This window comes from Gadus chalcogrammus, chromosome 11, assembly GCF_026213295.1.
Source record: "Gadus chalcogrammus isolate NIFS_2021 chromosome 11, NIFS_Gcha_1.0, whole genome shotgun sequence".
Classification (NCBI taxonomy): domain Eukaryota; kingdom Metazoa; phylum Chordata; class Actinopteri; order Gadiformes; family Gadidae; genus Gadus; species Gadus chalcogrammus.
Genome location: NC_079422.1, coordinates 1,225,781 through 1,249,877, shown reverse-complemented (window position 1 = coordinate 1,249,877; position 24,097 = coordinate 1,225,781). Strand labels below are relative to the sequence as shown.

Here is a 24,097-nt window from a genome sequence, read left to right as displayed (position 1 = left end):
AGATGTTCTTAGATGTTTTGTTAACCTGATTCCTCTCCCACTCTGTTTGAGTAAAATTGTGCTACTGCTGCAAAATCCCTCTGCTTTTGTTTTTTCTTTTCTTTAATGTGTTTGGAAATTACTTGTAATGATATTTACTAGATATTATAAATGGCCTAAACACATCAAATTTGTATATACCCTATACCGTTGGACTATAAGACTTCTATAAGAATCTCCCCTGTGCAACTATTCATGTAGTCAGTCAATGATCAAACTAGTAGCATGAATATGAATTACAGTCCAAGCAGGTTAGGCAAGGCAAGGCCATTTTATTTTTATAGCCCCTTTTTACAAACAAGTTTGTCTCAAAGAACTTTACATAGCATGAGCATCCTAACAACATCCTCTTCCCTTAAACCCTCACATCCAATGCGTAAAAACTCAGAGGAAAACCCTTTTAACAGGGGAAAAATTGCAGTTCGTGCAGAGGACTGAGAGACGCCATGGCCAAACTACAAGTTGCGAAAGGTGTGTGTGTGGGGGGGCTCTACTTAAATGTAGTCTTTCTCCCCTAACCTTTATATAAAGTTATATTGATCTAAGTGTGTTTTTGTTGCTGCTAAATGTCTCCCAACAGCTCCCCCATCTGGCGGGGCTCAAGGCCACAACAAGGACTAACGAGGACTCACTCACTACAGGAACGTGGCGTGGGACGGGCCTGCATTTATCTAATAGATCAAGTTTGGTTTCTGCTGAAAGTACATTTCTCATCAGTGCTAGCCGTTTGTGTAAGTTTGGACATTTAGCTAGACCTGATTATAGGTAAAATATGCTTAGATAGTGTAACGTCGGTAGCTGTGCTGATGGGTGTAGCCGCCTAGCTAGCGCTTGAGGCCTGGTTAGCTTGATAGCATTCGTTAGCAAATACACACACCGACTTTGTTATGATGATGGCATAAATAAAGGCACTTAAATCTTTATTTTTTTCAAGTAGGCTTTTATGTTAGCCCTTGATGATGTATAAAGCATTTGTTTTATTATGACTAGAAATTCCAACAAACTAGCGGTAGCTTACTACACGGTTGCCAATGATTAGGCCTGCGTTGTTTGTTAATTGTAAAAAACTCATTTTAATCTCATTGATTTAATGTCAATCTCTTAACGTTTAGTCACCATGATGAATAATCATTTTTTTCCCACAGCGACGTGTTGTAATGTCTGCCTTCAACTTCACAGCTAAGAAGGACACCTGTGTTTTGCTAGTCACTGTTAGTAGTGCATATGGGAAGTGAATGATTCGTGTTAACCGATGGCCTGGTTAGAAGTGTGGCAGTTTTGCATTGATTAAAGTTAGATTGGGCTAGTTTTCATATATTTTATATGTGGTCTTGTACATTCGTTTGTAAAGGATTAGTTGTACACGTTTCTTTTGAAACCGAATGTTCAATATGCTGTTAATACTAGTTATCTTAGCTTTTAGTTATAAAAGTATTTGCATGATCTGAGGAAATTCTCTCTCTGACTGTGGCCTTATACCTATGTGGAATCTCTGGATCTTGTTTAAACGTTAACAAAGGTAAAGTGGTGATATTTGGTTTCATCAAAGATTGTACTAATGTCACCAGTGACATCCATTGTCTCACTGGAGTTTTAATTAGGCTAGTGGCTACTTGTTAAATAGGAAGTTTGATATTTGCTTCCAAATTGCTGTAATCACATGTTTGTTCTTTTTTATTTTTTTTCCCAACCTTCACCAGAAAAAGAGTGCTTCAGAACTCAAAATCTATGTCAAGCAATTTGCAGAAATCCGGATTTTCCAAGTACAGCTCAAATATTTAGTCAGCATTACTGCAAGTCTAACAATTGCACAATTGGTTGAGCTGAGCGATGCATAATGTGAAACCTAGAATGAAAAATAGTCGTGCCAGGCATCATGGCCACACCATGGTCAACTGATATCAGATAGTAGCAGTTCAGATAATTTTGTATTTCAAGATTTGATATTCTGGGTAGGGAATAACTGCTCCAATACAGATTTTGGTTGGGGTACAAATAACATTTCTTCTTCAGATGGACTGTTTTGTAAACACACTTTGTCTTCAAATTCGCCAACCCTCAAAGGTTAAGATGGTTTGTTAATCATAGTGCGTGGATTCTGACTTGTGAAGTGTGTTGGATTCTACTGTACTGGTCCTGATTAAAACAAAAGCATGTAAAGTTTTTTTTAGCTGGAATGCAATTAAGGCTGGAATGCTTTTCATGAAAAACAAGAGTTCTGCCATAAGTTTAAGTCAAAATGTTTTTCAGGTTATATTTTAATACTCATGAGGAACCTTTGGTCCTAAATGCTTCATTATGGAATATCATTTTTGGTTGTTGGGCAATTATTTTGAGCATCTTGTTGGTTGCATATGGTTGGTTGTGTTAACATTATTTTTGTAGATTGGTTTAATGCACTTCCTTGGCCATAGGTGAGTGTATTTACCAAGAGCCATCTCATATCACACTATTGGGTGTCTGAGAAGATAATAGGCTCATAAAATGGCAACATTTTGTTATTTGACTAATCCTCTTGGCATTTTGATAAAGGAAATGGCAACTTGATTGTATTTCTTTCATTCTGCAATCAAGAGTGATTGCTTTGTTTTTGTTGGATTTTCCAATCTATTTGTTGAGGACTGCACTTAAATTCTTTCATGCTTGTTGCAGTGGCTATCTTTAATGGTGTTCCTCCATGTATTGAAGTACACCCTTCCAATGAAGTTCAGTGGTGTTGTATTGGACTGCCTAGGAATGAATGGTGATCAAGCAAGGCTTCGTCAGCAATAATGTGATTCTGTACCCCTCTGTCTGCAGGTGCTGTTGTTTTTGCGTCGGCATGGCGGTGGTCATCCGTTTACAGGGCCTTAGAATCACAGCAGGTTCCGAGGACATTCGCAATTTCTTCACTGGCCTAAAAATCCCTGATGGTGGGGTGCATATTATTGGTGGGGAGAATGAAGAGGCTTTCATCATCTTTGCTTCTGATGAAGATGCAAGAAGAGCCATGATACGTTCAGGAGGCTGTATCAAGGGGTCCCCTGTTAACTTGCTGCTGAGCAGTAAATCGGAAATGCAGAGCCTTCTGGAAGAAAGTACAAAAAACGCAGAGCTGGATCAGAAGAGACCACTGGAGGAAGATTCAAGACGACTCCATGGTGATGTTCCAGTGGGACCTAGAAGAACTAACCACCCAGATGCAGGCAGGAGTTCGGGTGGCAGGGCAGGTCATTCTGTGACCAGGTACCGGAGGACTGCATCTCCCTCCAATGATGACTTGTACGTGTTTCTGAAGGGAATGCCCTTCTCGGTGACTGAATCTGATGTGAGACAGTTTTTTGATGGTTTGCTGGTTGATGGCATAATCTTAATGAAAAACGGGCGTGGTCAAAATAATGGGCTAGGGCTTGTTAAATTTGCAACAAGACAGGATGCAAGAGATGGCATAAAGAGAGATAGGGGATACATTGGTTCACGGTTTGTGGAAGTGTATTTGGCAACTGAACAACAATGGCATGAGCTTGGTGGTGTTGGAGGTTACAACAATAATGGCAAGTTTGAAAAAGGAAAGTCACCACAGGAACTTGCAAGGCATCCACGTCGACTGAGATCACGATCCCCTTTTGCCATCCTGCCCAACTCTGCTTGCACTGAAGAGTTTTGTGTTTTGCTGGAAAATCTGTCTTATTCAACTGTTAAAAGAAACATTAAAGAACTTTTCCACCATGCAAGGCTTCAGGATGACCAGATACTGTACCTGCTAGACAGAGGGGGTAGGAGAACAAGATCAGCATTTGTGCTCTTTAAAAGCCTAAGCAACTACTGTGCTGCCTTGACTCGCCACAAAGAAGAATTCCTCAACAGGAATGTGTATATATCTCCTATATCAAGAGAGAAGATGCTCTCCATTCTGGAGTCACGTAACCCCAAGGATGGACCTTGTGAGGCGACGGAAAGATTTGAAGGAAGCCCTCCAAGTCGGCAAGGAGATCCATACAACTCTGAGAAAGTGTGTCTCTATGTTCAGAATATGCCCTTTGATGTGCGAAAAGTCGAGATCATGGACTTCTTCTTCGGGTTGAATATAACTGAGGATAGTGTTCTCTTGCTTCGTGACCACAAAGGTGCGGGTATTGGAGAGGCTTTGGTTGTCTTTCAGTTTGAAGGAGAGGCTATGAATGCTCAATCTCTAAATGGGCAGAGGTTTCTTGGGTCACAAGTGGTGTTGAAATGCATTGCACGGTCTGAGATGCGGGAGTTCGGTGTGGGGCCCCCAATGCTTGAAGAGCCAATGGCGTGTGAAGAAAGGCATTCTGCACGGAGCAGCAGCGAGGGACCCTATCCTGGTGACATGGACTACCCAAACATGAGGGAACCATCCCATGCTGATATGCCGATGGCTAATCTCCAGGTTCAAATCCATGGTGGCAGCAGTAGGGATTCTCTTGTGCATTATCATCAAGGGGGAGGAAATGGATCATCGCACACAGACATGGCTCCCCCTGCACAGAATTTCGATGGTCCCACTTGCCTAAAGCTTGTCAACTTGCCGTCTCAAATCAAGATGGATGAGGTCTATGACTTTTGCTATGGATATCGTGTCATCCCTGGATCTGTCTCACTGCAGTACAATAAAAATGGCATGCCAAAAGGCTCTGCAACAGTAGTGTTTGAATCTCGTCAGGAAGCATTAACGGCAGTTCGAGAACTCAGTGGAAGACCAATTGGTAATCGAAAAATACAGCTTGTTTTTGTGTGAACATGGGGTGTGGTTTAGGTTTATGGTATTTAAAACAAATGGCATATCATCTTTATGTTTTCTTTTTTATTGAGCCATTGTTTGTCAAATTGATTCTTTATTTTGAGATGATCTTTAACCTTAAGTCAATGTATCGTCACTTTATTTTATTTTGAATACAAATGTTATTACCCATAATTGCTTCACTTAATTGAACGTTTCACGTAAGCATTATTTTGTTTGACATCTGTTGTGAAAAGATCTGACACATACATTTGGAAAGGGAATGAATTTTTTTTAACTATTTTTGGAGGAAAACCTTAATGCAAGATTTACATCTCAACATTGACAATGTAAACAATGAAACTGCGGTCTTTGCAGACAGGCCAAATAAATGAATTGATTTTGACTCATTTAGGATTTGTTACTTACACATTTTTGCATAAGAAGTTGTTTAAGGTTTACTTTTCATTTCCAGTCATGACTTGATGCCCCACAAGGCAAAGGTAAAGAAGTAAAGTATTTTCAAAAAAGGAAATGTTTTTTTAATTGTAAGCAAGGTGAGACTTTTAAAATGTTACCGTAGTTTATTTAATAGAAATTAAACACAGCTAATACTGTTATTTAGCTACTAGCACAGCATAACTAACCCAATTATTAATTAATTAATAATTAAGCCAACACCACCCATATATTCAGTTTAATCGATGTAGTGGTGTTATTGGTTTCATGATGCATTGTATTTCAGGTTTCCATTTTACCATGTTAATACAAATGTATTAATTGACCTGCATCCAACAATTTAACATGGAAAAAATGCAACAAGACCTTTATTTATTGGTCAATTGTTTTTCTTTATAGTAAACTTAATGTGACAAGTGCTCGGGTTTTAATAAGATTGCACCATGGAGAAGGATCCCGTTAATGCTGCAGGAAAAGTTAAATACATAAGTAAGTAATTCCGTTTATAGTTTTTGTTTAAACCATGCAGGATGTTCAGAATAAGGTGGATGTAATAATGTGGGCTCTAAAAGCTGTAAACATCGACAAAGTCAGTCAACCGGCTGATTGGTAGGCCTCCGTGGAGGGATATCAGACAGATCCAACTCTCAGCTGATTGACAAGCCACCGCGGAGGGATATCACTCATCCCGCTCTGGAAAACCAACAACGAGGGAGTGCATGTTCCCAGGAGAGACAGGTGAATGATTTATAAAGGACATTTAATTGAATATATTGTACAAAGCAACATCGTTATCAACATAATAATGCTTAATTTGACTCGGTTGATCAAGATGTGTCCTGTTAAGAGAGGAAGATTAGTCTGGTGGTCGAACTGATAAAAGTGGTCAGTCCTAGCTCACCGACCGAGGCGTGCTATCATCAGCACATCCTACTTATCACTCACAATGTCATGGTTATTGTCGGTTTACCGGTTTAACTACTTTAAACCGAAATTAATCAACTGAACAGTTGAATTTTACTGGTGAATTAACTGAACGGTGAACTGATGGCAGATGTCGGCCGAACTGCTGGGTAAGGGTCTATGCGTGTGATGCTAGGCACTAGGTGTTTTATCTTCATAGACCCTGGTAATGATGACGCTGAAGATGGCAGCCGATTCGCAGCAGCCGATTCGGCATTTAAGGAAAAGTTAAGCGATTCTTAACGAGCGGCTAAATCGCTGCGGTAAAGCCACATTAATTAGTTTAGATTATCTAAGAGTCTGAACATTCTTTAAAAACAGTTTACGATTTATGTAACCTTTATTTAGTTTGTTAAAACATTTCAGAGATTTCACTGCTTTCTTTGCATCTGGACCATATTAGAACTAGTCCTGATTGAAAACCACTACACCTAGACTCTTCAAATCTGGATTAGATTATCACAGTGAGGATATACATTATGGAAAACATAGTTTCAGATTTGTGAAACTTTTACCCTATTTCTGAAAATAGGCTTTTTAGGGGTCCAGACCGCATTAGAACTGGTCCTGATTGAAAACCACTGCACCTAGACTATTCGAATCTGGACTAGATTATCACAGAAAACATAGAAAACATAGTTTCAGATTTTTTTAACTTTTACCCTATTTGTGAAAATGCAATAAAGGCACATGTCAGACTGCATTAGATTGTCTTGATGGAAAACCACTAGTCTCTTCAAATCTGGACTACATTGATAATCATCACCTCGTGATACACAACAGCTCAATGTACCTCAATCCTGTTCTTGAGAGAGAAATTAAAGATGTTGTAAACAAATGCAAAAACAAAACTGACATGATATTTTGAAACTGTAATTAATCGTAAAACATCCAGGAACAGATAGAGGGCGTAAACTTAAAAAAGGTATATCAAAACAAATTTCTAGGTGCAATTATTGATCAACTATTCATACAGTCCAAAACTATCAAAACTGTCCAAAGAATCTTAAAAGCCAGAAAAAATGTTACGGAACAATATACAGGCATTGTTTTCTGAAAGGGATTGAGGTTATAAGTAAAAAGGACAGCTAAACTTCAAGGTCCACCGCACACAAACGACCAACAAGAGCATTTGTATCAGCATCTACAGAGTTAAATTGTGGATTAAGTAAAATGTGGAAGTACAGAAAAGCCAAAACGTAAGACAGTAAAACAAATATAAAGACATCAGCTTTACAAAGTACAGAAATTTAGAAGAGTCTCTGTAACATGGTCATATGGATAGATTGTAGTTTTGAAATAAACATGGTATTTGTATTTGCACTGACTCAGTGCAGGAGTCTGCGTCTTTCCATTTCCTGTCTTATTTCCATCCAAATTTCTTCTTTTTCACTTTAAAACCAAATGAAGAAAAAGTCATTTTTAACTTTTTTTAAAGTATATTGGTTAATTAGTTCTTTCAAAGGAAATTTGTTTTTCTCTCACCTTTCATGTAACTGGCTTCAGTCAATCACCTTCACTGCTTCTGCCAGTTGAATTCCCCTTACTTTCACCAAAGCTATTATTGTGGCCTTTGTTAGAATAAACATAATTCAGACATGATTGTGGTTGTTCTTCATTTGATTTATATTTAAAGACCCCATTTTCCGCACTGTGTATCCTGTCTACTGGCTGCAATATTGTTTTTAACTATGCTATTTTAAGTTATTCTCTGCATTAAAGGGACACTGTAACATTTAAGTAATTGATTAACTTAAATCAATATCCTCATTCATAAATATGTTTTTATTGGTGTAAAATCACCTCTGCCAATAATCTGAATCATCCTCCTGAGCGGAGAATTACAGATATTACATTTTGTACATTGAGCAGGCAAGTCTTATGGAGGAATCCATGTTTTTGGAATGTCATCAGGTGCATTGTTTAGAATTGTTCTAGTCCTTGAAGGCCACTGTAGCTTCTGTTATTATTCAAAAGGGGTCGGGTTACCCAGGGAGCGTTGCATTCTAGAACTTTGTAGAACTTTCTTGATGATGTGATATTACACAGTGCCCCTTTAACGCAACCTTTATAAGTGGTGTCTGCTGACAAAGTAAACTGCTTTTTGAGTCTGATCCTGTCAGAATCACACAGCTAATGACACAAAGCTGTTTTCTGGGTTCCAACTTCTCCTTTTGAGAATCTGCTGCAGTTCTATTGCGGTCTGGACCCCTAAAAGGCATTAAAATGTGCATTCTTTGCATTTTCAAGAATAGAAAAAAGGTTTAAAAAATCTGAAACTATGTTTTCTATAATCCATAGCCTCACTGTGATAATCTAGTCCAGATTTGAAGAGTCTAGGTGCAGTGGTTTTCAATCAGGACCAGTTCTAATGCGGTCTGGACCCCTAAAAAGCATTAAAATGTGCATTCTTTGCATTTTCACAAATAGGGTAAACATTTCAAATATCTGAAACTATGTTTCCATAATGTATTGCCTCACTGTGATAATCTATTCCAGATTTGAAGACTCTGGGTGTAGTGGCTTTCAATCAGGACCAGTTCTAATGCGGTATGGACCCCTAAAAGGCCTTAAAATGTGCATTTGTTGAATTTTCACAAATAGAAAAAAGGTTTCACAAATCTGAAACTATGTTTTCCACAATGTATATCCTCACTGTGATAATCTAGTCCAGATTTGAAGAGTCTAGCTGTAGTGGTTTTCAATCAGGACCAGTTCTAATGTGGTCCAGATACAAAAAAAAAGCAGTGAAATCTCCCCTCTTTTTTTTTTTTAACAAACTAAATAATGGTTACATAAATTGTAAACTGTTTTTAAAGAATGTTTAGACTCTCTTAGATAATCTAAACTAATTAATGTGGCTTTCCCGCAGCGATTTAGGAGGTTAAACAACGGAGAATCAGCCGCTCCATGCCTCTTGTTAAGAATCCCTTAACTTTTCCTTAAAGGGTAATTCCGGTGTAAAATGGATTTGGGATATGTTTTGTATGATAACGAGTTGAAACGGTGGTTATGGTAAAAACGAAATCGCTATTTTAAACCACTTAAAAGGCTAGAAGTAGCCCGACACTTCTTTGGTAGTATAATAAGGGTCTTAACATATAAAACGAGGCATTGAGAACTTTAAGTGTACGGATTGTTTATTAAAAAGGACATTTTATAAACACAATACCATCAGTAGAGCACCCGTCGACGCCCTTTTTGTTTTTAAGACTCGATAAGTAGATTGGCGAACACAGAGCTTGCGTGTTGCTGACGGATGTCACAATCTCTGTGTTCGTCAATCTACCTATCGAGTCTTGAAAACAAAATGGCGTCGACGGGTGATCTACTGATGGTATTGTGTGTATAAAATGTACTTTTTAATAAACAATCTGTACACTAACAAAGTTCTCAATGCCTCGTTTTATATGTTAAGACCCTTATTATACTACCAAAGAAGTGTCGGGCTACTTTTAGCCTTTTAAGTGGTTTAAAATAGCGATTTAGTTTTTACCATAACCACTGCCCCCATTGTTCCAAGTTTATAGCGTTTTGATAAAATCGGCTAAAAATAGCCAACTGAAGAAAGCGTCTATATGCGGTTTTTGTGCTCCAAAATGAATGTTTCAACCCGTTATCATACAAAAACATATCCCAAATCCATTTTACACCGGAATTACCCTTTAACTGCCGGATCGGCTGCTGCGAATCGGCTGCCAACTTCAGCTTCGTCTCGTAATGTCCGTCCGATATATGGCAGGTCGACCGGTGCATGCCTAGTATGTTGAATAAAAAAAGACATAACGTCATTGACCAGTTTGTTCTCGGCTGTAGGGAGAAACCAAACTTTAGGCTGAAACCAAAGCTTTCACCTCTGATCTGTTTAGTTAACAACCATCTCCGAGTGTCAATGAGTCACTAAAGGACATGTTTAGCATAAGTTACATTTTGTCCTCTGCTAAATGTTTTGTTACATGCCTTTTCCACTTAAAATACAATAAATTTGTATAATTTGACATCAAAGAGTTAAAGGTGGAGACAAAGTTATTAAGTATGACGATGTATTCCTTTGCAACTGCGAAGATTTGGATGTTATTTTGCAGTAATTCAAGTACTCTACAGGATGGAGGTAACGTTAGCGAGAAGGAGACTGCAGAAGCACCTGGAGCCGGCTCGACCCCTGCGGCGCAGCACCGTTGACCAGGGTAAAGGAGGGCATGTAGGGCTTTAGCCTGGACCAGGGTAAAGGAGGGCATGTTGGGCTTTAGCCTGGACCAGGGTAAAGGAGGGCATGTTGGGCTTTAGCCGGGACCAGGGTAATAACACCATGTTGGCTTTAGCCTGGACCAGGGTAAGGACACCATGTTGGCTTTAGCCTGGACCAGGGTAAGGAGACCATGTTGGCTTTAGCCTGGACCAGGGTAAGGAGACCATGTTGGCTTTAGCCTGGACCAGGGTCAAGGAGATCATGTTGGCTTTAGCCTTGACCAAGGTAAAGGAGAGCATGGAGGGCTTCAGTCTGGACCAGGGTAAAGGAGAGCTTTGCGAGCTTCAGCCTGGACCAGGGTAAAGGAGAGCATGGAGGGCTTTAGCCTGGACCAGGGTAAAGGAGAGCATGGAGGGCTTTAGCCTGGAACAGGGTAAAGGAGAGCATGGAGGGCTTTATACTGGACCAGGGTGAAGGAGAGCATTGAGGGCTTTAGCCTGGCCATATAGTTATAGTTCTATTTACAACTACCTCCTCTAGGGTCTGATGATGGACCCGCAGACACACCTGCGGGCGCACCGGTGGAGCATGAACAGGTAAGGCTTCTTTGTGGCAAACCAGTTTAAACCATCAGTGCCCTGTATCGCTGTATTATTCCCAATCAGTTTATTAATGTGTATGCATCTTTTTGCTGTCCAAGAAGAATATTACTGTAGAGCAATTCTACAGTATAATTCGCCTACACACACCGAAGCAAGGTAAGGAAATACCGACATTTGATGGAATAGCTTACTAATTCCAATGTTTATTTTACTATGTCTAAACATAAAATATTCAATTTACCGGGTAGTATGGTTAAAAACCTAATAACCTAAAACCCTAACATGTTGCCCTGTCCCAAAATAACTTGACAGATAAACAGCCATGAGGCTCATGTATTGGAAATAGAGAGTTATAAGGGTAATTATTTGGAAAGTGTAATCAGATTTTCATTATTATCTCATGTTGTCTGCAATTTTCGGTCCATAAAGACATTAAACACTTCATGATTGGTTGGTTAAGACGTGATTGACTTCATATTGGAGTTTCTTATTTACATTAAAAAAAACTAAAAGATCACATACGAATGTATGATTCACATATTGCTGTTTACTTGGCACTGCATGATGTAATGTTTATTAAGCATGTTCTCTAATTTTGTCTTAGGGAGAATATCCTACACGAGAGAGGTTCTATGTGAGCTGGCATCCTCACCTGTGGCCAAGAAAAAGCCTAAATATTTACCAGAGCACCCCATCGTTTTGGAAAAGGCGGTATGTACCAAAACCGTTGTCTTGGACCAACCCTATTCGTAGTACGGTATTATGTAGTGGTTTTACAGGTGCTGTCAGAGCTACTGTAAATACTAGTAAATTACTATTGTAAACAACTAAGCAGCAAGTAACCGGCAATAGCTCAGGAGGCAGAGCGGGTTGACTAGTACAGGGTTCCCGCGGATCCTTAAAAAGTCTTAAATTCATAAATCTAAAAATAAGGCCTTAAATACCATTTAAAAAGTCTCATATCCATCTTTCAAAAGCGTCCAGCTTCCTAGCCCCTCCGACAATGGCGTCACCATTTGTGGGTGTTCCTGTGGACCTCGGCGCACTTATCGTACAGGCGTCTCTCCGGAGACAGAGGGTTTTTCGGGACAGAACCGATCCCTTGGCATTGTCTGACGATATTCTTTATGAGAGATACTGATTCTCATCAGAGGGTATTCGTTATTTGATCGTCCTTGTTGGACCGTATGTAGGCAATGCTACACAAAGAAGCAGTGCACTTACTGTTGCGCAGTGTGTCTGTGTTTCAAGTTTAAAGGTGGCCCCACGTTCAACGTACATGAACCTTGGATAGTCACGTGCCCTGTTGTCCATTATCCCTTACATAACCGCTATGTCAGTGACACCAATTAGGCCAAGGTATTTTTTATTCTACAAATTCATATTACAGCTGTGAGAAATCTTTAAGAAAAATCCCTGCAAGAGACTGAGTCTCCTGCAAGTATCAGGGAAACCTATTATATAGACATTCTTTCCAAAAATTAAACATTTAGAAGAATACGTGACACTTTGCTTTGATAGTTACCTCTGATTGGGGATTGATTGTCGGCGGCTCCTCCAAAATAATGTTTGTACCTTCAACTAAAAATGACACAATTAATTTACACTCAATCATTTCACATTTGATTAGCAAGACAATTATTTAAGTCCATTGCCAATACATGAATACATACTCATTACAAACCACTTGGATGTCGAGGCAGTGGGGTCAGAGGACATCCCCCCCTTCCACTCCTACCATCATCGGCCGACCTTCGTTATTGGCGAGAGCCAGCTCCTACGAAGTGGTGAAGGGCGGTGGATTAATTTGGGTTTTCTTTTTATTTGCTACAGGTAATCAACATGAGATTAAAGGTTGGAGCCTAGGCCATTGCAAATCAGAGGCTAGATTCACCTTAATTTTTTCAAATAGATGCTTACAACTTACCACATTGAATAATATTTTTATATTTATATTTGACTTGGCCCCATGTTCGTAGGAGCGTGCTGGCACCACATCTATGGGAGTAAAAGGCATGATGATACATGATATTTTCTAGACAATATGCAGAATCCTTTCACTTAAGAATTAACACGGTCGGCTATTTTTTGTCAGCACGCCACCCGAGCCATATTATGGGCAACCGTGTTCCCCTTGGCTGTGATTTGGACTTTGAATTCCTCGTAGGAATTCATAATAATACACTGCTCGTCTTGGGTGAAATACACCGCTCTCGCTCGATTCATTTTGCATAAGGGTGAGTCAAATGACCAGATAAACGCCCCTTTTATGTGAACGCGCATTGAACCTAAAGCGGAAAACCTGGTTCAACAAATTGAATCTTAAGTGAGTGTCGTGGTACCATTTAACTCTGATTGCGAGTTGCGTATCTGTCGAGCCAGGTTTTCCCAAGAAAGCCTGGGTATGTTCAGCGAGGTTCGCGGTATACCCCCCTGTTCTGCTTTCGTTTCTATCGTGCCTCCAACCCCATCTCCGAAATCATCAACCGGGACAGCAGCAACAAATCTCCGGACAATGTTAGGTTGCACGTCAACGATGAAAGCAGAGTTACTGTGGTGTCTGAACACCGTGACATGACACCAATCATACAAGTCAAATAAGAGAATTGGAGACTTATTCCGTGCGATGTTCCCAGACTTTGATAGTGCCCACACCTTTGCATGCGGTTCCGACAAGTTTTAATGTTAATGCTTTCTTGTATTTACTCTCCTTATAGTTTTCAGATGATATAGGATATAGTGTTCAGATGATAGGTCTTACTGTTGTGTTTTATCGGTTTCATCTTCCCTGTACTCTACTGCACAATGTGCGCAAGAGGTCATTTTAGTTTCTGTCCAAAAAGCTTACTGATAGTGGAAATATGTTCAAATATTTTTTTCCATTAGTGTTGATTGTGTCGTTGGGCTTAAATTTCATTTGAAGTGGCATTAAAAAAGTCTTAAATGTAACTTTCATTAAGCTGTAGTAACCATGTAGTAACTGGAAGGTTGATTGTTCGACCCCCGGCTCCTCCTAGCTGAGGCTCGAAGTGTCCCTGAGCAAGATTCCTCACGCTAACACCCTAATCCGGACGAGCTGGCTGTAACCCTGCGTGATTGACTCCGCTGTTGGTGTGTGAATGTGTGAATAAATTGTTGTGAGTCGCTTTAGATAAAAGCGTCAGAAAATCCCCGAAATCTAAAATCGTCTACACATTATGCCTTGGACGCAAATCACAAGAAGTTCCAGTGCAAGCCTTAATTATTTTTTATTGTTTGCGTTACGTCTTGAGCCCAGGGCCCGGTTTCTCGAAACCTTCTTAACACTACGTCATTCGTAACCTCTACTTTAAGCTCTACTTTAAAGGTCCCATGACATGCTATTTTATGTATTCTTTATTATAGGTATTAGTGGACAACTAACACAGTATTCAAAGACGTTCCCGAAATTCAGCCGTTGTGCAGAGTTACAGCCACTCCGAGCCAGTCGCACATTGAGCTTCCCCCAAATGCGCTGTTTTGGTGTCTGTAGCTATAATGCAAATAAGGAGGAGCGAGGCGGGTCAAGGAGGAGGGTGGGGGTGTGGCCCTGAGCAGCTTGCAGCCACGGTACCATGCGCTCTGTCTACAGTGGATGTATCGCAATGGCGAGGCGCACACAGCCATTAGCCGTGTTCTGTAAATATTCTAGAACACACGGGAGTCCTGGAGCTCTATATCTAAATATTATCATATAGCCTACATAGATATCTATATCATATAATATATATTATCACGGCCAAAAGCTGTGTGAGCCGATATTATGAGTCTCAAACGACCGCGTTGGGTTCTCCGACGTTCCTGGTTCTTCCACGTCCACATCAATGTGAAGTAGACTGAACCGCGACAAGGAGGAGAAAGGGATTGTTGCCGGGCAGCGCTTAGGCACCTCCGCCTCCGGCGGTGGTCCCTCAGCGGGCTCAAGCGGGAGACATTCGCCGCCAACAATCCCTTTCTCCTCCATGTCGTGGTTCATGTTCTTGAGGGAGTCAAAGCCAAAGTTCCTTCCCCCCAATTCATTCTGTACCTTGGCTGAGATAACCCCCACTACGAGTCTCGTTGTAGAAATACCAGAGACGAGAGTCCGACGTGTTATGCGCCATAACACCAAAAGCAGAACGGTTATCCAAATAACAAGGAAATGTACAACAATTGCGTTAGTCTATATCTAAATAATACATAGATATCTATATCATATCATACATATTATCACGGCCAAAAGCTGTGTGCGCCTCCAGACGATATTATTAATCACAAACGACTGTCGGGTTCTGCGACGTCTCTGGTTCTTCCCCTTTCACATCAATCTGAAGTAGACTGAACCGTGCGCTGCCTGGTGCCGGCTGCCCGCTGCTGGGCGATGGTGCCTCGCGGCAACCGGCGGCATTTCGCAGTTCATGTACTTCAGCGAGTCAAAGCCAAAGTTCCTTTCCCCCAATTCCTTCTCAACCATGGCTCAGATAACCCCCACGACAGTCTCGTTGTGGAAATACAAGAGACGTCAAAGAACCGACAAGAAACACTTGCGTTACAGTGTGTGTATTCACACACACACATGTGGCGCTCACACGGTCGTGTCCCATTGGCGGGCCAACGTCTCTGGGCGGGCCAGGCAGAGTAAGGGGAGGAGCTTAGATGCTTTATGACGACATAAATAAAGACATTCCAAATCAGCGTGCTTGAGCCTCCGTTTTTTTCAAAGGCGAGCAGAACAGCTAGTGCTTGTTTTACACCAAACGCAAGTTTTAGCCACTGGGGGACCATAGGCAGGCTAGAGGAACTCATATTTATGTTAGAAAACCTCATAAAGTGAGTTTTTTTTTTTTTCTTTCGTACGTCTTTAGTTGGTAAGGTTGGTCTGAAGCGCTTAGAACCTTCTTAGCTCTACTGTAGTGATGTTTCAGCTCCTGATGCTAGCTGCCGCCACTGTACAGTAACCTTTAAAAATCCCTGTTGCGCATGCGCTATTGTGTTTCATTTGATTGTTTCGTTTAGTTTGGTACAAGCAAAGGTAATATGAATAAATGTATACTTTGTCGCAAACAGCAAACTGTCCATGACGAAAATATATTTTTATTATAGTCGGTATCTTCTCGCTAAATAAAGAAACGCAATTCCGCTGCAGACATCCACGCACAGAAACATCCACCAGCACACCGGAAATCGGAAAATAAAAATCTGAAAATAAAATAAAAATCGGGCGTTACGTAGTGTGTTTACATAAATGAACGGGCGTTAAGTAATGTGTTTACATAAATGAACGTAATAAACTACGTTATAAAATCGGATAAACGCTTCCGGCTAAGGCTACCAAAGCGTCAAAGACGCTCTGGTCGCTCACAAAGTTTCGCTGCAAATTTTTCTGTTCGCTTTGGTCGCTCAAGTCGCTCATGACGTACAATTCAATTATGCAGACGCATTTAAAGGAGCCGTATGCGTTTAGTAGGCCCTACAGACAGCCATATCAAATAGTGAACTCTCCCATACACCTTGGCCATATTGCCGAGACGGTTTTGCTTGTTCGATAAAGTGCTTCGACAACAAGTAGGACAGTGATTCCCCCAATATAAAAAAAATCCTAAAATGTAGGCTAATTACAACCGAGAACAAAAAACCCTGCGTGCTGTAGTAGTTAAAATATGTTTCACTGATCTGGATCTGCAAATCATGATCTGCACTCATTCGTCGCATTCAAAACAAATAGACATTGGGACACATGGCTCATTTGCATACGTGCACAGGACTGGTTGGCTCCGCAAGGCAAATAATGGAACATATCTATCTATCTATCTATCTAGGCCTTTCTGTCTATCTATCTATCAACGCGTGTCTAGTTTTAATGTGATGTATTGTGTGTTTTATCCAGTCAGACTTGTTCTGTGTGGTATTGTAGGCTATTGTCCTGTGTGGGACGAACCACCTAAATGGATTCCCGACGATTTGTGTCGTTTGGTATTAATAAAGACTTGACTATCTATCTATCTAGACTATTTAATTAAAAATTATTCACCTCAGGCTCCGTGAATAGTGGGGAATAGAGGGATAAAAGACAAGATATATCCCTTGTCATTTATCCCTCGTCTTGTCGATTAGTTTGTTTATGTGACGATTTCAAATACTTTTTTGGTTTTGTTTAAAGCATGCTACACGCGATTGGTTGGTTAGATTGGTGGCATGTAGAGCAAATTATAATGATTCCCGCTTAAATACGAACGTTCTAGATGTAGCCTATAAATACTCCCGCTTATCATCACTTGATATCCAAACCACTATGGCGTTTCGATCTCTGAACTGAAAAAGGGTGGGTTCGTACAACACCGGGTGCCCAGTTACAGCCGCGATTAATACTTCAGCCGACATTTTGTTCAGTGAGTGAATAAAGGTAGGTAGGAACCAAAGTGCCTGCCGATGTTCCCTGGGATCCACGCAAGCGAAGAGCGTCTACATTCCGATTGGCTGTCAGTGTTTGGTCGCTGAAGCGAATAATAGTCATTTGCATAAAGTTAAAAAGTTTTCAACTTCTTTTTGACGCTCTGGTCGCTCAACTTTGGCCGCTGGTAGCGTTGGTCGCTCTGGTCGCTCTGGTCGCTCTTGCCCATAGAAAGTGAATGACTTCCGGCGATTTGGTCGCTCAATTCGCTTCTGGTGTGGACGGACAGTAAGCTGTAGTTTATGGCTCTTCTCTTTCTGTAAATACACACCTTTTTCAGAATTCTTATTCAGAATTCCCTCTGTGTTATACTGCAATCATCTCAATTTAATATTTGATAGGACACAAACTGATACTCGTATTGTAAAGCTGACAGGCATCAGAGATTGAGGCTAATAATTATTTTAAATACAGCAACTATGAGTGGACAGGAATAGTTAGAACAATTCCTTTATACAGTAGCTTCACCTTTTCTGACATATTTTTATTAGGTCTAGTTATGTTACATTTGTTGTCTTAATATCATAAGGTTCGACTGCACTCCAACATAATTTATTATGTTATTAGCACTTTTGCATTCCTAAATTCTTGCTCTGAACCATCATTAATTTATCTTTCGTATGTCTTTAGTTGGCAAGGTTGGTCTGAAGCGCTCGTAGAACCTTCTTAGCGCTACTGTAGTGATGTTTCAGCTCCTGATGCTAGCCGCCGCCACTGTACAGTAACCTTTAAAAATCCCCGTTGCGCATGCGCTATTGTGTTTCACCAATATACAGTACAGTACAGTAGGCGAGGTCAGCTCGACTCGCTTCCAATAATTTCAAAAACGCTTAAAAATGATTGTATATATTTTACAATTCAAAAATAAGGAAATTATACTGGGAAATTAATAAACTATTATAAGCAACGAGTAAGCGGTCATAATACTTTTTTCATCCACTGACTCTTTCCCTTGACAGTGTGCAAAGCCCATACACAGACAGGTTGCAAGAACCAAAGCAGTCTCAGCATAAACAGTTATTAAACAATATTATAATTAAACTATTCAAAATGTAGCTTTCATTTCAAAATGTCTATTTTCATAAATAATCAACAAGTCAGACGCCTTTGCAAACAGAATATCTATTTTTGGCATGTAACGCTGTGCACTGACAAACTCGTACGAGGTTGTCAGGATGCACGATCATTGTGTGCATCCTGGACGAGTTTTCATGGACGATAGCCTGTAGGTTTTACATACTTGTATTACCCTTAGAACAAAACGTAACATAAAAAAATAGATTTATTAACTGTTAATCAGACTTCATCTGGCAATTAACCTGGGTGAAGCCAAATATTTTTATATATTTATCAGGCATCTCCCTCAAGGATACCAAAACAAAAGCTCTTCACCTCTGAATTGTTCCCAACTGTCTGCCAGTGTCAATGAGCCACAAAAGTTGATATTAGCATAGGTTGTATTTTGTCCTCTGCTAAATGTTTTCTTGCATGCCTTTCCACTTACAATACAAGTAATTTGTATCATTTGACATCAAAGATTTAAAGGCAAACCTCAGCTAGCTAATAATGGGACTGAGGGGTATCAATCATTTGTTGGTAGAGAGGAGACTTCCAGAATAAAAAGAAAACAGGAACTAGTGTAGCTCGCCTGTCGTTAGTGGAAGGGGTATTGGCTGTGTCAATAGAGCGCAACAGTGACCGCCCCCTTTTTAACAGCTCTGGATCCGGGACTAAATTTCCCATTCATTCTCAATTGACTTTTCATAAAATCGTTATATTAGGAGTTTTAAGCCTGGAACCAAGCCAATCATCTATGAGGGTAGTCGTGACCATAAAACAAGTTTTTTCTGTTGAAAACTGAAGAAAAGGCAGAGATACAAGACTGTGTATATTGTTTTTTGTGAACAAGTGAAGGAAATACTTATCCCATAAAACCATTGAGAACATATTCGCAAAGGTTACAACCCAGTAGTTTAGCGGTTTTCTTGCATCTTATAACCTTTGTCATTATTATATTGTTTATATTGTTAATACAATGTGTCATATATTCTGTGGGTGGGTGTTTTATATGTATAGTGTATAGCGTTGTCTTCGACATTGTACGAGCCCCCGTTCCTGACTGCAATCACCGCGTAATAACGTTACTCCTTTTTATTATATGTGAATTCAGTCTCTTATTCCAGTCACATATTCATTCAACATTATGTATTCCTTGCTTTTATACTACTAAAATTACTAAATAGCACTGCTAGTGCTATATCATATATATGTATTTTATGGCATATATTCTATATCAGGGGTGCCCAACCAGTCGATCGCGGTCTACCAGTAGATCGCCGACAGATCCCAAGTCGATCGCGAGGGGTGAAGAAGAAAAAAAAAAATTTTTTTTTTTTTTAATGAAATTAAATTTGCGCGGGACATATACGCGCGGTAGCGCATGTGCTGTTAACAGCAGTTGAAAGCCGTCAACAGTAGTTACACACTCCTAAACGTTGGCATGGCTGAGGGGAAACAAGCTAAGACCTACCATTTTCACCCTGAGTGGGAGGAAGATTATTGATTATCGTTGAGAAGGTGCCGTGCGCAGACGGAATGAAACCCCCACTGAAGTCCGTAGGTTCACGATACAACCCCCCCCCCCCCCCCCCACCCCCGTCAACAATTGTTCTCTACCCCCCCCCCCCCCCCCCCCCCCCCCCCCCCTGGCTTGAAGGTAGGTTTGCTGGTAGATCTCGGGAGGTTGGCTACTTGAAAAGTAGATCTTGGGTCAAAAAAGGTTGGGCACCCCTGTTCTATATCAACATATTTGTCAACATGTACAGCTCCTTTCCTCTACAGCTCTATAGGATGTGCTTATTGATTAAGTGTGTGTGTGTGTGTGTGTGTGTGTGTGTGTGTGTGTGTGTGTGTGTGTGTGTGGTGTGTGTGTGTGTGTGTGTGTGTGTGTGTGTGTGTGTGTGTGTGTGTGTTTTACAGGGAGAACATCATCTCGTGCTTCAGGAAACTAGAAAGGAATCACTTTGAACTTTGGGTGAAAAGAAAAATCTACAATAATTGCACTTTTGTTTCTTTTTTTGATATTTTATTAAAATACTTTTTAGGTATGGCCTTTTCTGACAAATTTGCTGCTGAATTGATTTATGTTACACAATTAAAATTGTATATTGTTTAAATCTCTTTTGGCCTACTTTGTTGAGAATATGATTCTTTGAAATTAGTTACAGGTTTCTATTTTCATTTGATTGTTTAGTTTAGTTTGGTACAAGCAAAGGTGATATGAATAAATGTATACTTTGTCGCAAACAGCAATAACAAACTGTCCATGACGAAAATATATTCGGTATCTTCTCGCTAAATAAAAAAACGCACTTCCGCTGCAGACATCCACGCACAGAAACATCCACCAGCACACCGGAAATCTGAAAATAAAAAATAAAAATCTGAAAATAAAATAAAAAATCGGGCGTTACGTAGTGTGTTTACATAAATGAACGGGCGTTAAGTAATGTGTTTACATTAATGAACGTAATAAACTACGTTATAAAATCGGATAAACGCTTCCGGTTTTGGACAGAAGACTTGACACCCGCTGTTGACTTTAAGCTGGAGTTTATGGCTCTTCTCTTTCTGTAAATACACACCTTATTCAGAATTCTTATTCAGAATTCCCTCTGTGTTATACTCAGGGTGTCCGCGGAGGTCTTAAAAGTCTTAAAAAGTCTTAAATTCATTTTTCTAAATTTAAGGCCTTAAAAAGTCTTAAATTCGTCAAAAATGTCATATGCTGGTCTTAAATTTATAACTCGGAGGTCTTAAATTTGTCGGGGCAGGGTTATTTTATTTATTTATTTTCTCGCGGGACTTTTCGGGAAGGAGATGTACGAGGGGCTACTTTCTTGCTAGCTGCATATATAAACGGATCTCTGCGCGCTTGCTAGCTAGTCTGCAACAATGGGTAAATGCAAGTTCAACGTCAGTTGGCTGGAAGACGTCCGTTTCCGAGGTTGGCTAGCGTCCGTTGCCAACCCAGAACAGGCCAGATGCATTCCGTGCAAAAGTAGCCTACATTCAAGCTCGGCACCATGGGGATTAAGGCTGTCGTCAGCCATATGCAGAGCCAAAAACATAAAACCTCTGCCAGGAGCCACACACAGACCCCAGCCATTTCTACGTTTTGCATCTCTGCTGCGGCGGTGGCGCCGCAGACGGTCCGCGCTGCTAGCACTGACCTGAGGGTAGCATTTGGTGCGACACCAACACTGAAAGCGGAGGGTGTTGTGGATTCTAAACACAGTGGTCAAGCACCAGTCCTACAACTCAAATGAGGGGATAGGAGATCTCTTCGGTTTGATGTTCCCTGACTCTCAAATCGCGAGCACCTTTACTGCTGGAAGGGACAAAACGGCGTATATAACTCGCTTCGGACCAGCGCCTTTCATCCGAAACGAGCGAATCTGCAGCGTCAACAAGGCCAACAAGCACGCCACCCTAGCCATATTATGGGCAACCGTGTTCCCTTTGGCTGTGATTTGAACTTTGAATTCCTCGTAGGAGTTCATAATAATACATTGCTCGCCTTGGATGAAATACACCGCTCTTGCGCGATTTATTTTGCATAAGGGTGAGTCAAATGACGCGAGAAACGCCCCTTTTATGTGAACGCGCATTGAACCTAAAGCGGAAAACCTGGTTCAACTAATTGAATCTAAAGTGAGCGTCGTGGTACCATTTAACTGTGATTGAGAGTTGCGGCTCTGTCGAGCCAGGTTTTCCCAAGAAAGCCTGGGTATGTTCAACGAGGTTCGTGGTATACCCCCCAGGTCTTACTGAAGGCAATTTAATACCATAAATACGTGCTGGTGCACCCAAATTAAAAATGTAGGCGCACCAGTGCACCCAAGGAAAAAGTTAGTCTGGAGCCCTGGACTATCACTTTATGTTCAATGAACAGACAGAAAGTAAACTTGAATGAGTCTCATTGAGTGACACACATGCTATGCTTGGGTTGTAATACAGCGGGATCCCCCCCACCATTGCGTGTTTAAGGTCTTAAATTTCATTCAAGGTGGTATTAAAAAGGTCTTAAAAAGTCTTAAATTTGACTTGCTGAAACCTGCAGATACCCTGATACTGTAATCATCTCAATTTAATATTTGATAGGACACAAACTGATACTCGTATTGTAAAGCTGACAGCAACTATGAGTGGACAGGAATAGTTAGAACAATTCCTTTATACAGTAGCTTCACCTTTTCTGACATATTTATATTAGGTCTAGTTATGTTACATTCTGTTGTCTTAATATCATAAGGTTCGACTGCACTCCAACATAATTTATTATGTTATTAGCACTTTTGCATTCCTAAATTCTTACTCTGAACCATCATTCATTTAATATCTGGCTCTAATTGTCTATAATATTGTCTTACCGTGTGCTGCTGGACCACCTTTTTTAAAAAAAATTTGACCACCCATTTTTAAATACGGCAAACTCAAGTCTGTGTTTTAACTTAGCCCTGTGTCTATCCAAAGTGAATAAGTAAACTCATGAAAAAATCAATACATTGTAAACGTTTTAACACTTTATTCAGAACACTCAACAGATATCCGAACTCAGTACTTCCACACACACACACACACACACACACACACACACACACACACACACACACACACACACACACACACAGAGAGCAATGTCAATTAGTGTTCCCCCAGCGACCCAGGAACATGGCCTTGACTCGAAGATCCTCCTCAGCTGCCATGTCTAAGGAATGCCTCATGCTTCCTGAAAATCAAAGGTGAAGAGCAGGGGATACTTTTCTTCTTCATCAATTGAAAAACGTATCCTTTCCAGGAGCTCCTGCTGTCCCATGTCCATTGTCCCTTCAGAGCATCAACTTTAACTATTATTGGCATATAATTAATGATGAGATATATTTCTAGCTCATACTGTACTTTACATCTGTAATCTCTGTCATGATGATTTTGTGTTCTATTTTATCTTCATCATTTTCACCAACACATTTTCAAAGTTCAAACAATTTCACCAGCGTATTTGCAGAGTTTCAAATCCGGCACTGTTCTAACAGTGTATTTCATTGTTTCCCGGTTTTGAAACCTTGTAAATGGGATTCTGCAAACATACATTGAGAATACGTTTGAAAGGTTGAAATTTAGTTTTAAAACCTTGTAAAGGTGTACGTTTACGCCATTGCAACGTTTTTTTTCAGAACTGACTTTTCAGCACTGACTTTTCAGCGATTGACCACACAGGCGCAAGCTTTGCGTCACGTGAATATTGGCAGTGTTCTGTCGCGCACTACGCTTTTGAAACTCCTGACAGTCAAATCTGAAGAGAAAAAAAAAGTTCCTGGGGCGGGACCATTTAGCTCTAAACCTATTGTTGCTCTCGGCTAACGTACATTCCAATCACGTGTGCCGTTCACCGGGCTGTGCGTGATTGACAGTGCTCTGCCGATGAAAATAATGTGATTGGAATGTACTTACGTACATTCCAAGGGGTCAGACAACTATCATGCCGTCGCAGTCCACCGCCAAGACTCCCCCATCCGCCAACACCCGCATGGGGATAAAGGCCGATCCATATGGCAAGCCGAATTGTCATTTATTAACTCAGTTTGACTATCCGGAATTTACATTGCAGATAT

At 40.5% G+C, this 24,097-nt stretch overlaps 1 protein-coding gene across 9 annotated transcripts; it reads left to right on the top strand.

Annotated features, from left to right (window-relative positions):
• Nucleotides 1-427: 427 nt before the first annotated feature.
• Nucleotides 428-20,852, top strand: rbm12bb (RNA binding motif protein 12Bb). 9 transcript variants are annotated; one of them, XM_056603046.1, is made up of 8 exons: nucleotides 428-510; nucleotides 620-5,959; nucleotides 8,684-8,734; nucleotides 10,289-10,371; nucleotides 10,914-10,969; nucleotides 11,074-11,131; nucleotides 11,580-11,686; nucleotides 20,403-20,852. In XM_056603046.1, exon 2 carries the CDS (start codon nucleotides 2,780-2,782, stop codon nucleotides 4,778-4,780), a length of 2,001 nt encoding a protein of 666 aa, XP_056459021.1. In that variant the 5' UTR covers nucleotides 428-510; nucleotides 620-2,779; the 3' UTR covers nucleotides 4,781-5,959; nucleotides 8,684-8,734; nucleotides 10,289-10,371; nucleotides 10,914-10,969; nucleotides 11,074-11,131; nucleotides 11,580-11,686; nucleotides 20,403-20,852. The 9 variants fall into 9 exon arrangements, with proteins under 9 accessions (XP_056459021.1, XP_056459020.1, XP_056459018.1 ...); XM_056603045.1 differs by having other exon boundaries at nucleotides 10,270-10,371; XM_056603043.1 differs by having other exon boundaries at nucleotides 10,250-10,371.
• Nucleotides 20,853-24,097: the final 3,245 nt, after the last annotated feature.